General features: G+C 40.0%; 1 protein-coding gene across 4 annotated transcripts; it reads left to right on the top strand.

The window, feature by feature from the left end:
- The first annotated feature begins 10,254 nt into the window (after positions 1-10,254).
- Positions 10,255-14,643, top strand: LOC120286758 (deacetoxyvindoline 4-hydroxylase-like). 4 transcript variants are annotated; one of them, XR_005545469.1, is made up of 3 exons: positions 10,255-12,770; positions 12,843-12,937; positions 13,733-14,643. XR_005545469.1 is itself a non-coding variant. In XM_039299248.1 (3 exons), the coding sequence occupies exons 2-3, from the start codon at positions 13,904-13,906 to the stop codon at positions 14,556-14,558; spliced, it is 537 nt and encodes a 178-aa protein (XP_039155182.1). In that variant the 5' UTR covers positions 10,255-10,473; positions 12,843-13,903; the 3' UTR covers positions 14,559-14,643. The 4 variants fall into 4 exon arrangements, 1 of the variants encoding a protein (XP_039155182.1); XM_039299248.1 differs by having other exon boundaries at positions 10,255-10,473; positions 12,843-14,137; positions 14,256-14,643; XR_005545467.1 differs by having other exon boundaries at positions 10,255-10,473; positions 12,373-14,643.
- The last annotated feature ends 147 nt before the right edge of the window (positions 14,644-14,790 follow it).

The following is a 14,790-nucleotide window of genomic DNA, read 5'->3' as shown; positions in this document are numbered from 1 at the left end:
CTCAAATAACAAGTCTCAAGCAGCAAAATTGGTCATTTCTCTCAATTCCGAATTCTATTTCCTTTTTCCCAAAATCCGATTTCTTAACAACTCTTTCCGATTGATGTCCAATTTTGTAGAAGAAAAAGCCCACACAATTTCCTTTCACCAAGTAGCTCACCTAGGAGGTCAAAAATCTCTTCAAATTGGCTAATCCGAATTTCCGTTCATTTTTCGAATCGTCCGAATCGATTTTTCGTAAAAATCCCGAACTTGCCGAAAATTCCTCGAAAGATGAGTCGACGTTTCTAAAATTAGTCGTGACATGATAGAAATTTCAATTTCTAAAATCAAGTTCAAATTCACGGTTAATTACAATCTGACGCGATTTTAGCATGATCTAACGTACCAAGTAGCTTTTAGAATTTTTGGTACAATTGACCCGTGGTTGATTTTCTTTGAGCCACAACATACCTCTTCGACACATTGGCGACTCTCGGTGGTCGTGAAAATCTTGAGATTTTAAATACGGACATAGAGTACCAAAACGATAGAAAAATCAATCTAGTATCAATCAATGAGAATTTTGCAATCTGGTAGAATCAACCACATTCTGATCACCTTTCTCAGTCAAATCGACCTATCTCCAATCTCTGATAGATTTTCGACTATGCCGTAATGACCCTTGCAGACTAGCATGGTCGAGCAGTCGATACTTAGTCAAATTCTCAAGTCTATTGCATTAAAATACCTTAACGACTTCACCGAATAGGCTAGTTATCTCGTGAGTGGCCATCCCAAAGAATAGCGCTGTAGGCGCATCGATGAAAAACTCAACTTATCCAATTAAAATCAGAACCTGAAAATCAAGATGTCACAACTCTTCCCCTCTTATAAAAATTTCATCCTCAAAATTTAAACATTTATCAATCTTTGGGCAAAAAGGTGGGGTTATCGTCGTCTCATCGAGTCATTATTTTCCCCGATTACTTCTTCAGTCCCATGATGTTGTTAGACCACTTTGACCAAAGGAACCCTCTTGGCATACAGAATATGTTCTTTCTTATTCACAATTTGAATCAGGTTTTCCACATATGACACTTTGTCATCCACGTCTAATTTTTCAAAATTGTGCACGTGGGTCATGTCAAGCTCATACGTCCTCAACATCGACACATGAAAGACGTTATGCACTTGTGCCAACCTTGGCGACAATGCAAGGCAATACACTAGGATCCTGATTCTCACTAGAATCTCGAAGGGACCTATGTACCTCAATCTCAGCTTTCCCTTCTTGCGGAAGCGCGAAGTATCTCTCATTGGTGACACCTTCAAAAAGATGCAATCACCAACTTGGAATTCCGACCTTTGATGCTTAACAAGACAACTTTTCTAGCGATTCAGAGCGATCTTTAATCTAACACTGATAACTGTAATTGCATCCACTAGCTGCTGAACTAACTATGAGCTATGATCTTTCATCCTCTAACTTCATCCTCACAAACTGAAGTTCTGTACACTCTGCTATGCAATGCTTCAAAAGAAATCATCTGACTGTTATGCTGAAACTGGGAACCTCGGATCTAGATCTGATATAAATTCGTCACTGGCACTCCATGCAGATGACCTATCTGATGCCCATATACTTCTGCATGCCTATTCAAATCAAGATCATTCCATACAGCGATGAAGTGAGTCGGCTTCGTCCATCTGTCGACCACTACTCCAAATGGAATCATTACCCCTTCAGTTCCTTGATAAGCCCGTCACAAGGTCCATCGTGATGTGCACTCATTTCCATTATGGGATCTCGAGAAGTTACAAGAGTCCTCTTGGCTTACAAAGTTGTGCCTTCACTCGCTAACACGTCAGACACTTAGCTACATGATTGGGGTGTTCGTCCTCATACCGGACCACCAATAGTGTTGATGCGAATTCCAATACACCTTCGTACTGCCAGGATGAATGCTGCAACTACTACGATGAGCTTCTGACAAAAAAATTTCCTTGAGTGCTACATCGTCAAGTACACACAATCGTCCTCGGAACCTTAGTGTTCTGTCTTCAGAATTCTAAAAGTTAGCTTTTCTCTTATTGGTGTTTCTTACAAGATCTTTTGAATCCCTAGGTCTGTCCACTAAAGCGTCTAAATTTTGATCTGCGCTTCCAACTCAATTCTGAGGGTGGCCAAAAGATTCAAAATGTGGCCTACCTCAATTGAAAACTAAATCCCACATTCTCTCAAGTAAAACTCATTCTTTGATAACATCTACGCAACTGAAGACTTCCGACTCAGTGCATCGACAACCTTGTTCGCCTTTCCCGGGTGATACAAAGTATCACAATCATAATCCTTCAAAAGTTTCATCCAGCGGCGCTGTCTCATATTCAACACTTTATGAGAGAATAAATACTTGAGACTTTAATAGTTAGTGAAGATCTGGAATCTTCCTTTACACAAACATTGTCTCCAAATCTTCAGAGCAAAAATGATTGGTGCAAGTTCTAAGTTGGGCGTCGGGTAATTCAATTCATGAGGTCTTAACTAACAAGAGGCGTATGCAACAACCTCATGTTACATTAGCACATAATCCAATCCTCTAAATGACGCATCACTATAGATCTCGTACCCTCCAGGACCAGGTGGAATGGTCAACACCGGTACAGTAGTCAGCTTTTACTCAAGCTCTTGGAAACTACGCTCACACTTATCCGTCCACACAAACATTTTTTCCTTCTTCAGAAGTTGAGTCAATGGCGACACTAAAGCTGAAATCTTTCCACAAACTTTCTATAGTAGCTTGCCAAACTCAAGAAGCTTCTGATCTCTGATATTGTTGTCGGTCTTGGTCCACTGATAACTGCTTCGATCTTGGTCAGGTCCACGGAGATTCCTTCACATGAAATCACATGGTCTAGGAACACAATACGAGTCAGCCAAAACTCACACTTACTTAACTTAGCACACTATCCATGAATCCTCAGAGTCTGAAGTACCATTCTTAGATGACTCTCATGCTCCTCAGCACTCATTGAATACACCAGAATATCATTGATAGACACAATCACAAACTGATTTAGATATTCTTTGAACACTCGGCTTGTCAAATTCATGACAACAGCTGGGGCGTTCGTCAAACCCAATGGCATTACAGAACTCCCGCACTAGTCGCCTCGAGTACTAAACACTGACTTCGATATATCCTCCTTTCTGATCCTCAACTAATAATACCATGTCCTCAAGTCGATGCACAGGCGCAACGAATCATCTTTCTTTTCCACAACGAAACCGGTGCTTCCCATGGTGATACACTGAGACATATAAATCCCTTATTCATCAATTCATGAATCTGCACCTTCAGTTCTTTCAACTCAAACAACGACATGTGGTAAGAAGCCTTAGAGAGTGGCTCTGTCCCGAGTGCTAACTCGATTGCGAATTATATCTTTTTTTCCAACGATAGGCCTGACAATTCCTGTGGAAACACATCTAGAAATTCTTGGACTACTAAGATGTCCTAAATTTTCAGTTCCTCAACTGTCTTATCTATGACAATCGCCCAGTAACCTTGGCAACCCCAGTCTAACAAACGGGTTGCCTCAAGCGACAAGATTAAGGAAATCGAGGGTCCTCCTCGATTTCCAATGAACTCGAAACTTCCACATGCTAACGGATTAAGCTAGGTTACTCCACGACATCAATTCATTACCACTAGATGCTTCAGGAGCCAACTCTTTTCACATATGACGTCAAAGTTATACATAAGCAACTAGTCAAGTACAACTCTAGTCAATGGTTCTTCTCCTGCAACCTTAACACAACGGACTGAAATTCCACAAACTTAACCCCAAGATTCTACTACGCTACTCTGATAAAATCACCCCAAAAACATTCTTCCTCTGATTGGTTCCTGGTCAGTTCAATTCTTGTCCCTTTTGCCATCTTAATGGCGTTCTAACTGCGGTAACAATACTTATGCTCCTTTGGATTCACACTAAGAGTCCCTCACCTGATGGCCGTGCTAGACACATCTATAGCACACTCCCGTTATACTGGGACACTGGATTGATCAACGCTTCTTTCTACAAACTCGGCACACATCTAGTGAGTCATCTATCTCTTGTCAAGTGATAGCATGCATTATTTCTTGCACCAGGGGTCTATTCCAAATACCCCTCTATGTGTTTTACGGCGCATTCCCTTTGATCTGTCCCATCAATGGTGACAGCAGTAGCTTATGTGGTCCCATTGACCTTTTAGGATAGTTTCTGACTAGGTGACCCTGTTGGTCCCACTCAAAATAAGCACCCATCCTAAAATGGCACGGGGCCGTTCCATGTCGCATTCCATAGAAGCAACACATGACATTCTGACTCGACGCTGACTTGTCTATCCCACCTTTCCTATTGTGTGAGATAGAATATCTTTCTCTGGTCATGGGCTTCTTTCCAAACCGGTTTCCATCCCTATTGGATTTAAACCTCGACTCGAACGCAACGGCTCGCTCCCAGATCACATCTCCTTGCTGGACCTTAGCAGGTGCGGTAACAACAGCGGTTACAACATTGATGACGGCCGTGACAGCGGCAATAATGGCGGCTCGATCTTGTGTTTGTTGGCCCAACAAATTTCCAAGGAACACTAGCGCCTGAACGATCCCATCGAACCTAATATCGCTCGGTGCTGCTACACTAGTACCGACCTGCGGCGGTACTCTTACACTCGCATTGGCCTGAGCCTGCGCTCTACCTCGAGTACCGACCCATGTTAGTGCTCTACCCCGAGTCACAGAGGCTACTACCCTCTTACTAGGAGTCTTTAGTTTCTGATCACTCATACTACAGGCTCTTATAGACACTTGTTTTCCGATTCCAATACTATATTAGAATTCGAGTGATCCATACCAAACAAACAATTCTACCAATCAGCTATCACAGACATGCACGGGCATGAAATAAAGGCATTTCCTACTAACTATCCTATGACTCATCATACCTTATTACTATAAACACCAACCTACTATGATACCACTAAACGGGGATGTCACGCCCCAATCCTCGAACACGTGCCCATCTCTCAGTAGTCGATTAAATAGCGACGTCCTAGGACGCATCGCCAACCCATTCTTTTTAATGCGCATGTGGAAGCAAATAATTAATCCCAAAATAACAACAAGATGTGATAGAAAAGTAGGGTCAAAATTTTTAAAATCCAAACCACACTTTTATACATAGTAGACTATGTTTTATACATGCTAGCCGGTATTTACAAGGTCTACAAAAGCAGTCGATCCTCAAGACGAGACAACGGGTTCTCCACTACGCCATCCAGAGGGTCAGCTGGATTCTTGTCTAGAGCAGCATCGATTACCACAGCGAGTATATCAAAAGTCATAAGGGGACCTAGCCTAACACCGTTGGGAGCGTAGCAATACCACGCCCTAAATCGATTAGGTATCTCCTAATGTGGAACCTCTTCAACCGAGATAGTGGTTACAACAAACTCATAGACCCAAAAACTTCCAGGATCGGGGAAGCTAGAGACCCACTCGATAACCCTCATGGGATGACCATGATGCTCGGGGGGGATTCATCATCTAAGAACCTGAAAATGTTATCCCACAACAGAGTGAGACAACGTCTTAGCCAGTTCACCCCCTAAGTCCTGACTAGGAAGGAAATACGCCCCAAGGGCTGCCTAAGCACAAACATGAGTCAGATGACTTACCTTTATCTCTGTTCCTTCCTACAAGTCAATACATTTTGCAATTCATCGAATCACATCAACAAATCAAATCATCATATCGGATCGAGTCATCGATCAATCGACTCAGTCAATTTCATGTCATTAAGACCATCACACGGTCAATCCAATCGATACTATCTATAAAGTCTGAGCTCATCAAGGACTGCTCACCCTAAGTTGAAGATAAATAGTATAGCTTGCCCTAAGGCTAATAATAGAGTATACTGCTCTCGTTAAGCTGACATATCAAGGCCCTCAGGCTGATATAGTATACTGCTAATGCTCACTGAAGCTGTGCGATTCTTAATGCTCATTGAAGCTGTGCGATACTTAGGGTATACTGCTCACTCTAAGCTGATGTATCAAACCTGCAGGCTGATACAGTATACCATTCTAATCAACCAATAATTTCTCTACTTTTATCATACCCGATAAAAATACTTGTATGTGGGTGCACGATTGGCCTTAGCCAAAATACAATATTTTCCTTTCCATAAATCCTATTATTTAATATAGTCCACCAAAATATTTTTGGTGTTGTAAACCAACGCTCGGTTATTTTCTGAAAATAATAAATTTTGGGATAAATACCTCAAAATTGCAATCAACACTCAAATTGTAAAAAATAGCAGGCAAATAGATAAATCAATCACACCATTGCAATCAGTACAAAATTCTGGGTACCGGCTATCCCGATCTAATTTACAGAAAATAATAATTAATTAAATAATTATGGAAATTAATTAATAAATGCCGATAAATGCCACTTAGGCTGGAAAAGCCTAAATAAATACTGATTCAGGTTCAGAAAATTTCTAAACCTCACTAGATAAATACTACAACTTATCTAATTGCTAATTACACTACTTTAACCACCTAACATGCATTAACGATCAACTAATTCACTAATCCGTTCTAACTAACCACCTAAACCAAGCTTACCTTAAACTAAACAACCCTTAAGCGTCATTAGCTCCCTAAGCGAGGATTAGTGAGTTAACTCAATGGATTAATGGGCCGGTGAGCCCACTGCGACAGGGATGCGAAAACGGACCACAAACTCCAAAGCAGGGGTACCAAGCGAAGCCGGGACAGGCCTAAAAATGGGCCTTGATGCCTACAAACCCTTGTTGGTTTCGGTTCCAGATCTTGGGCCCAAGGAGTTGCAACGGGCGGCTGGTTTGGCCACGACTTGGGACCAATCTTGGCGGCCGTGGGTGGTGGTGTGGGCTCGGCTTGACGGGCTGAACTGCAGCTGTTGGGCTCGCTGGATCGTTGAAACAAATGCTAGAAATGGGCTGAAATCTTGAGCTGCTTCGAACGTGGAGATGGATGGGCGAACACTTAAGCTTTTAAGCCCATGAAATTCCACAAATAATCCCCTTTGGTGCCAAAAGTTGCAGCCTCTCATACCGACCTTCGAATTCGCAAATTGGACTTTTTATTTCTATCCAATTCGGTCCTAAAATCTCCATGCTAAACTATTTGATCCCCACTTGCTTTCTTGTGTCATAATTCCCCCAAATAACAAGTCTCGGGCAGCAAAATTGGTCATTTCTCTCAATTCTGAATTCTATTTCATTTTTTCGGAAATCCGATTTCTTAACAAATCTCTCCGATTGATGTCCAATTTTGTTGAAAAAAAGCCCATGCAATTTCCTTTCACCAAGTAGCTCACCTAGGAGGCCAAAAATCCCTTCAAATTGGCCAATCCGAATTTCCGTTTGTTTTCCAAATCGTTCGAATCGATTTTCTGTAAAAATTCTGAACTCGCCGAAAATTCCTTGAAAGATGAGTCGACGTTTCTAAAATTAGTTGTGACATAACAGAACTTTTAATTTATGAAATTATGTTCAAATTCGTGGTTAATTTCAATCTGATGTGATTTTAGTGTGACCTAACCTACCGAATAGCTTTTAATAATTTTTGGTGCAATTGACCCGTGGTCGATTTTATTCAAGTCACAACATACCTCTTCGATACATTGGCGATCTCGGTAGTCGTGAAAATCTCGAGGTTTCAAATACAAACACAAGGTAAAAAAAAACGACAGAAAAATTGATCTAGTGCCAATCGACGAGAATTTTGCAATCTGGTGGAATCACCCACACTCTAATCACTTATCTTAGTCGAATCGACATATCTCCGATTTCTGATAGATTTTCGACTGTGATATAATGACCCTTGCAGACTAGCACGGTTGAGCAGTCGATTTCTAATCGAATTCTCAAATTTATTACGTTAAAATCTCTTAACGGCTTCACCGAATAGGCTAGTTATCTTATAAGTGGCTATCCCAGAGAATAGCGCTATAGGCACGTCGATGAAATGCCCAACTTATCAAATCGAAATCAGGATCTTAAAATCAGGATGTCACAATAGCGGTCACCCACACTCTAATCACTTATCTTAGTCGAATCGACATATCTCCGATTTCGATTAGATTTTGTGATATAATGACCCTGCAGACTGAAGACGGTTGAGCAGCCGATTTCTAATCGAATTCTCAAATTTATTACGTTAAAATCTCTTAACGGCTTCACCGAATAGGCTAGTTATCTTATAAGTGGCTATCCCAGAGAATAGTGCTATAGGCACGTCGATGAAATGCCCAACTTATCAAATCGAAATCAGGATCTTAAAATCAGGATGTCACAATAGCGGGAGCTTAACTGGATTACGTTTTTATCCAATTTGAGTCAATCCAACTTGATTGGTTTTGGAACTTTAGTGCCGCCCGGCGTCCCGTCTGGGAAGTTGGGGGGGAAGAATGTATGCCGGTGAAAACCGCAATGTCCTTCTCCCGTCGCTTCCCTTCATTCGCACCGCTAGCGCGTGCCAATACTACCGGCCACAAAAGAGGCGTTCACAGTAGCGCGTGTGCCGCACTCATTTTGGAGAGCGAGTCAACCGAAAAGAAAAATAAAATGAAAAAAAAAAAAGGAAGGAGGAAAGCCAACCTGCCACATTTCAGGTGTCAGATTGTACATCTCTTGCCAGAGATTTTCACCACCGCGTCGCGTTACGGTCAAAACACCTTCAAGACTTTTGAGAAAAAAGAAGAAGGAAATTCGAGCTTTCGAAATATCACGTATTCATGTACAGTGCAAGTTTAATATTCACATGTTTCGTAATTCAATATAGGATCAATATCACAAAACGATTTCAACTCCATGACGTTCCTGCCATATTTATCCTCAAACTAATTTGTTTATATCAAAAGGCCTTAGCTCTTTAAATTTTTAGAATGGAAAATCTATTTAGCTAAACGTCTTTTCATAAAAGCTCCAAAAAATTATTAGTTGAGAGTAAATATATCATATGAGTACTGATTTCAATTTTGTTAGAATACGAAATTAAATTTGAGATGAGTGCAACACTCATATATAAAATTAGAATTCATTTTGCGTATAGATAGTTTATAACAAAATGGGGAAAAGAAAACAAATCTCGAAAGTAATTTGGCAAAAAAAAAATATTATTTTTCGAAGGAAAGCGAAATATATCGAGAAGAAAAAAAGAGGGAAACGAAGTCGGCTAGAGTGAGGGTGCAAGCCCCATGTGCTTTTATCGTTCCTCTTTCTTTCTGTTAGAAAGTGGAGTCCCCCATGCAGAAGAACAGAGCCGCAAGCCTTCGCAGTACTTGGGGGGTCGAAGTGTTCGAGTGGAGAAGAAGCCGATCTTTTGTCCGCCATGAGAGAGCGCTCCAAAGATCGCTCGGATGGCTGAGGCCACTCATTGACTTCATGAATTATATAAAAATATTCAATATCATTTTTATTTTATTTTAAGTTTAAGGACAACATAGAATTTATTAAAATTTTGGAGAACTAAAATTCAATAATCACACAGAAAAAAATTAAAAATTTGAAGATGATATTACATATCGAGCTAAAATTCACGAATCGCATTATGCATTGGATTATATTTGAAGACTCATGTGTCATTTTTTTTTTATATTTCCTATGTTTTTTTCAAGTTAATGTAAAAAAAAATCATAAACTAATATACTTGTAATAAATTTTTTCAAAATTTTTTTTGATTGTCAACAAAACAACAATATGTATTATCCATTAAATTGGATTAATACTACTAAAAAAATCACAAAAATAACATAATTATGATAAAGAGTGAGTAAAATCTCAAATCGGTGTACTAGTCAACCATCATGTGACATTCAACTCGATAATTTAATAATAAAATTTAACAAAAAATAATATAAGATAAGTTTGTCACAAAATATTATAATATCGAGTATCCAAAATTTACTTTTCTTAATTTGAAGCATAACATAATACCGAGAACCAATAAATTTATGCTATAGTGACATAATAATCAAAATTATTTCTAATGATTTGATTTCATACTATATAAAAACATATAAAATCTCAAAGAACCTCTATAGAAAAAGACAACTAATTTCACATGGAAAAAGTAATCTAATATTAATTTTCGGAGGTATATGGCCTGTATTTTGAACTCAAAAATTCAAAATACCAACAAAAAACTCCTTCCTATTACAACAAGATCGTCGTCCTCTCCTCTCTCTTTCGTTCTCTCTCTTGCGTGACGAGCCTCCGCAAAATCCTCTTCGGACAAGATGGATCTCTTCCTTCGTCTCTGTTTCTGATCGATTGCTTCGTGGTTCGATCGGGTCCGATTGCTTGCTTGGTCTGATTTACGAAGCATCTGTTTGACGTGTTGCGGAGAGTCGTGAGGGTTTTGCGCTTGGTCATCGGATTTATTCGGTTTGAGCTCGTCCTTTTTATCATCTATTATTCCTCGACTGGTCGCTTGCTTGCGTTGTTGCTTTACGTGGCTTATTCTGAACCTTTCTGTTAGTCGGTGAGTTGATGAACTGGTTGTTGTCTCTGATCACATCGTTTTTTCTTCATTTTTTTTTTTTTTTTTGTCTTTGGGAGATGATCGTGGTCTTGTTCCAATTCTTTCACTGGCTGCGATTTTTCCGGGCTCGAGAAGTGGTGTATCTGTTGCTCTGTGATTTCAATATTTGGATGGTGATTTTAATTCGTATTTATAACCTATTTTACCCATCAAGCATAGCTGTTGAATCTATTTATAAATAAGATCAACATTCGCAACATGATCCTTTTGTTGTAGATGATTTGTTTGCCAGATAATTTAACTTTTGGTTCTGAATCATCTTTTTCTCATTGGCTATAAAAGGGTGGTTTATGTTCTTTTTTCTTATTGGAATTGTCAAACAATTTCGTTTGACTTGTTATATTGCCCTAAAAGGCACGGATTTTGTAGTATCCAGGCAGTCTATTGCGAGAACAGAATTGGTTCAGCTCCGATTGAATTTGTATGAATGTCTTGAGGTTCATCAACATTATCATTGGCATTGCTTTCTCTCTGACCAGCTGCTGTCTATTTCTTAGCCATAAAAAAACCGTGTTGCTTCATTTACGTTAGTTAGAACTATAATTAGGAAGTAGAGTATAATATAATAATGTATCATATATGATTTACAAAAATAATATTTTAGAGGTATATGATTTGTATTTCGAACTCAAAAATTCAAAATACCCTCTTTTGATCACGAAAAAAACAAAAAGATGACTGTTATAAACGTCTCCTTCCTATTATAACCCAACCGTCGTCCTTCCTCTGCTCCTCATGGGAACTATAATCACACCGAGCTGGTCAGTCTCTCTCTCATTTGTTCTCTCTCGCGTGATGGGCCTCTGCAAAATCCTCTGCGGAGAAGATGGGTCTCTTCTCTCGTCTCTGTTTCTGATCAATTGTTTTAATGGTCTGAAGCTTGGCCTCTCTGGGACGATGCCAGTAGTCATCAGAATTTTTTGGTTCAAATCTCATCCTTCGATCATCCATCGATTCCTCAACTGCTCAATGTGTTGTCGTTTTACATGGCTTATTCTGAACCTTTTTGTTGTTCAGTGGATTGGCAGTATCCTTGAGGATGATGAATGGTGACAATCGTTGCCGTCCTTTTCTCTTTTTCTTTTTTGGTTGAGATGATGAACTGGTAGTAGTCTCTGATCACATCTTTTTATCTTCATTTTTTTTTTTTAATCTTTGGGAGATGATCATGGTCTAGTTCCAATTCTTTTCAGTAGTATTTTGCTGGGTTCAAGAAGTGGTGATCTGTTGCATTGTCTCTGTGATGCCGGGCAGAAAGTTTCTAACTTTTCCTTCTGATTTCTTATGATATTTCAGTATTTGGATGGTGATACTAATTCGTATGTATGACCTATTTTACACATCAAGCACAGCTGTTGAATCTATTTATAAATAAGATCAACATTTGCAACATGATCCTTTTGTTGTTGATGATTTGCTTGCCAGATAATTTAACTTATGGTTCTGAATGCATCCTTTTCTCATTGGCTATACCTTGGTTTGTGTTCATTTTTCTTCTGCTTGGAATTGTCAAACAGTTTCGTTTGATTTGTTATATTGCCCTCAAAGGCACGGATTTTGTAGTATCTGGGTGCGAGAACAGAATTGGTTCAGGTCCTGATTGAATTTGTATGAATGTCTTGAGGTTCATCAACATTATCTGGTTCAAGTTTCCCTCTGATCATTTTAATTAATAAAATTGCCTGGGTGAAACGCATGGACCTATTCAGCAGTTGTCTGACTATGTACCTTATCTCTATCAGATGATTCAACCTTACACTTGCGATGTGGGGTATTGATTGCAATGATTCACCAATATTATGGCAGCTCAGATTATCCATGTCTCCATTCAATTTGTTTGGTTCACACTGTAATTACTTCAGGGAGTTCTCTCTTCTGGATGCTCTTATTTTAATCTTCTCCTGGTCTAATTTGCCTCACAAATGATTTTCATATCCTGTTTATTGACATTGTGAATTACTTGGCCACAAGTTTCCTCAATCCCTGCACATGGATTCTCCAATTACACTCCAAAACTTGTCAAGGAGTACCAATTTCTCCTCAGGAAGATGTCTTACTTTGAAAGTCGATGTGGATCTCTCGGTCAATGAATGACTAACCCTGTTCAATAAATTTCCAGAAACATGAACTAACTTATGTGGTATGTTTAGTGTTTAATACCTTTTTCTTACAAATCCAATTTGCAATTTTGTTATCTTTCCTATTGTTACAGATTCTTCACTGAGAACACAGAACTGGCGGCTGGACATATTACACTCCTACTAGAAGGGATTCCCTGAGTCGTTCCTGTCCTAAGCACCCACAATGGTCACCCCCTTTCCTGTGCTTCAAATTTTTGGTGTTTCTTTTGAACTTCTTTTTCCAATTTCTACTCCGGGAGTTGGTGTCACATATGCAGAATTTTTCAAGGGAGTGATCCTGGTGGAATTATGTTTCGATTGGCTGCACTTGGAAGTATTTTTGATATTTTTCTTTAAATTAGTTGACAGCATGGTTATCGGAAATGCCATTAGATCTAGAAGTAAGTATGCTTATGTCCAGTTTCTGGTACTATTGACAACCTGTAGTAATGCTGAGCACTTCTGAGTTTTTGGTATAGTAACCTAGCTCTTGTTTTAAAATGAATGTTCTGGAAGCAAGTACTTATGTCCTGTTTCTGGTACTATGGACAACCTGTAGTAATGCCGAGCACTACCATGTTTTCACTATGGTAACCTAATTCTTATCTAAAAATGAATGTTCTGGATTCAGTTTACTACCTATTTACCTCGAGTCATCTGGCCATATGGTGAAGCTATCTCTAATTCTGCTTTGTAAGTATTTGTCCTATTACTCATTTTCCTTCTCATTGATGCCATTTGATCCGGTTCTATCTTTTTGTTTTTGTTTTTTTCCTTTTTTTGGTTGAGTTGATGAACTGGTAGTAGTCTCTGATCACATCGTTTTTTCTTCATTTTTTTTTTTTTTTAAAGTCTTTGGGAGATGATCGTGGTCTAGTTCCCATTCTTTCACTGGCTGTGATTTTTCCGGGCTCGAGAAGTGGTGTATCTGTTGTGTTATCTCTGTGATCATGGTCTAGTACACCAACTTTGATTTCTACAGAGCACCGGTCGCGAATTGGAGGGTTTCGCTGTGCTGCGCTATGGTTCCTCACCCGCCGAATCCAGAAGAGCTTCCTAAAGGTTGCTGGTAACCTGGTCGCAAAAAAGCTGATGCTCCATTTCACAACATTCACGAACGTAAGATGCATGATTCAATTATCTGCGTGCTCTGATGAGACTGGGGATTACCATCTTCGGATTGCTATCGGAAGCTCTGGGACGGAATCCCAAGCATCTCAAAGACATGGGCTGCGCCAAAGGACTGTACTTCATCGGACACTACTATCCGATATGTCCTGAGCCGGACTTGACTCAAGGTCTGAGCAAGCACACTGATAGCGCCTTCCCCACAGTGGTGTTGCAAGACCAGACCGGCGGCCTTCAAGTCCTCCATGAAAATCGCTGGGTAGGCTCACTTATTAGTATCGTTCTTGAAAGTGTAGAAAACTATCTGCATCCGTGGATTTGACATTCTGAGGGAGAGAAGATAGATTAGCTAATAGATTGGGCTATCTTTTGTGCAGCTATTTGCCAGTGGTAAGTTCAAAAACGTCTATCACAGAGTACTGGCAAAGATTATCGGACCGAGGATCTCGGTGGCCTGCTTCTTTAAAACGCATTTTGGGCAAGATGATTCTCCCAGAAAGTATGGGCCAATCAAGGAGTTGTTATCCGAAGAAAACCCTCCAGTCTATCGAGAAATGACTACAAAAGACTATGGGGGTGTTTGGTTGGGCATTCCCAAAGCCCCTTGGACCCCCAAAGTCCCTTGGGGGAAAATTTTAGTATTTGGCAAATTATTTGGAAGCTCCTTTGCCCAAGTATGAGCATTCGGAATGCTCAATGCCAATGCTGGGGAGGGGTAGCATTGGGCATTCGGCATTTGGGAAATGCAACGCCTACCGTTCATCATTTTTCTTTTCCGTCGTCTTCTTCTTCTTCTTTCCGGCCACCGAGCTTCTCTGGCAACCATTGCCGTTGCCGCCTGAGGGTTGTGCGTCACCGGTGACCACCGTCTGGGGGTGCCGTGACGCACGACCCAGGCGGCGTCGCCACCTG

Source organism: Eucalyptus grandis, chromosome 8, assembly GCF_016545825.1.
Source record: "Eucalyptus grandis isolate ANBG69807.140 chromosome 8, ASM1654582v1, whole genome shotgun sequence".
Lineage (NCBI taxonomy): Eukaryota > Viridiplantae > Streptophyta > Magnoliopsida > Myrtales > Myrtaceae > Eucalyptus > Eucalyptus grandis.
Note: the sequence above shows the minus strand (reverse complement) of the source record. Positions and strands in the feature narration are given on the sequence as shown.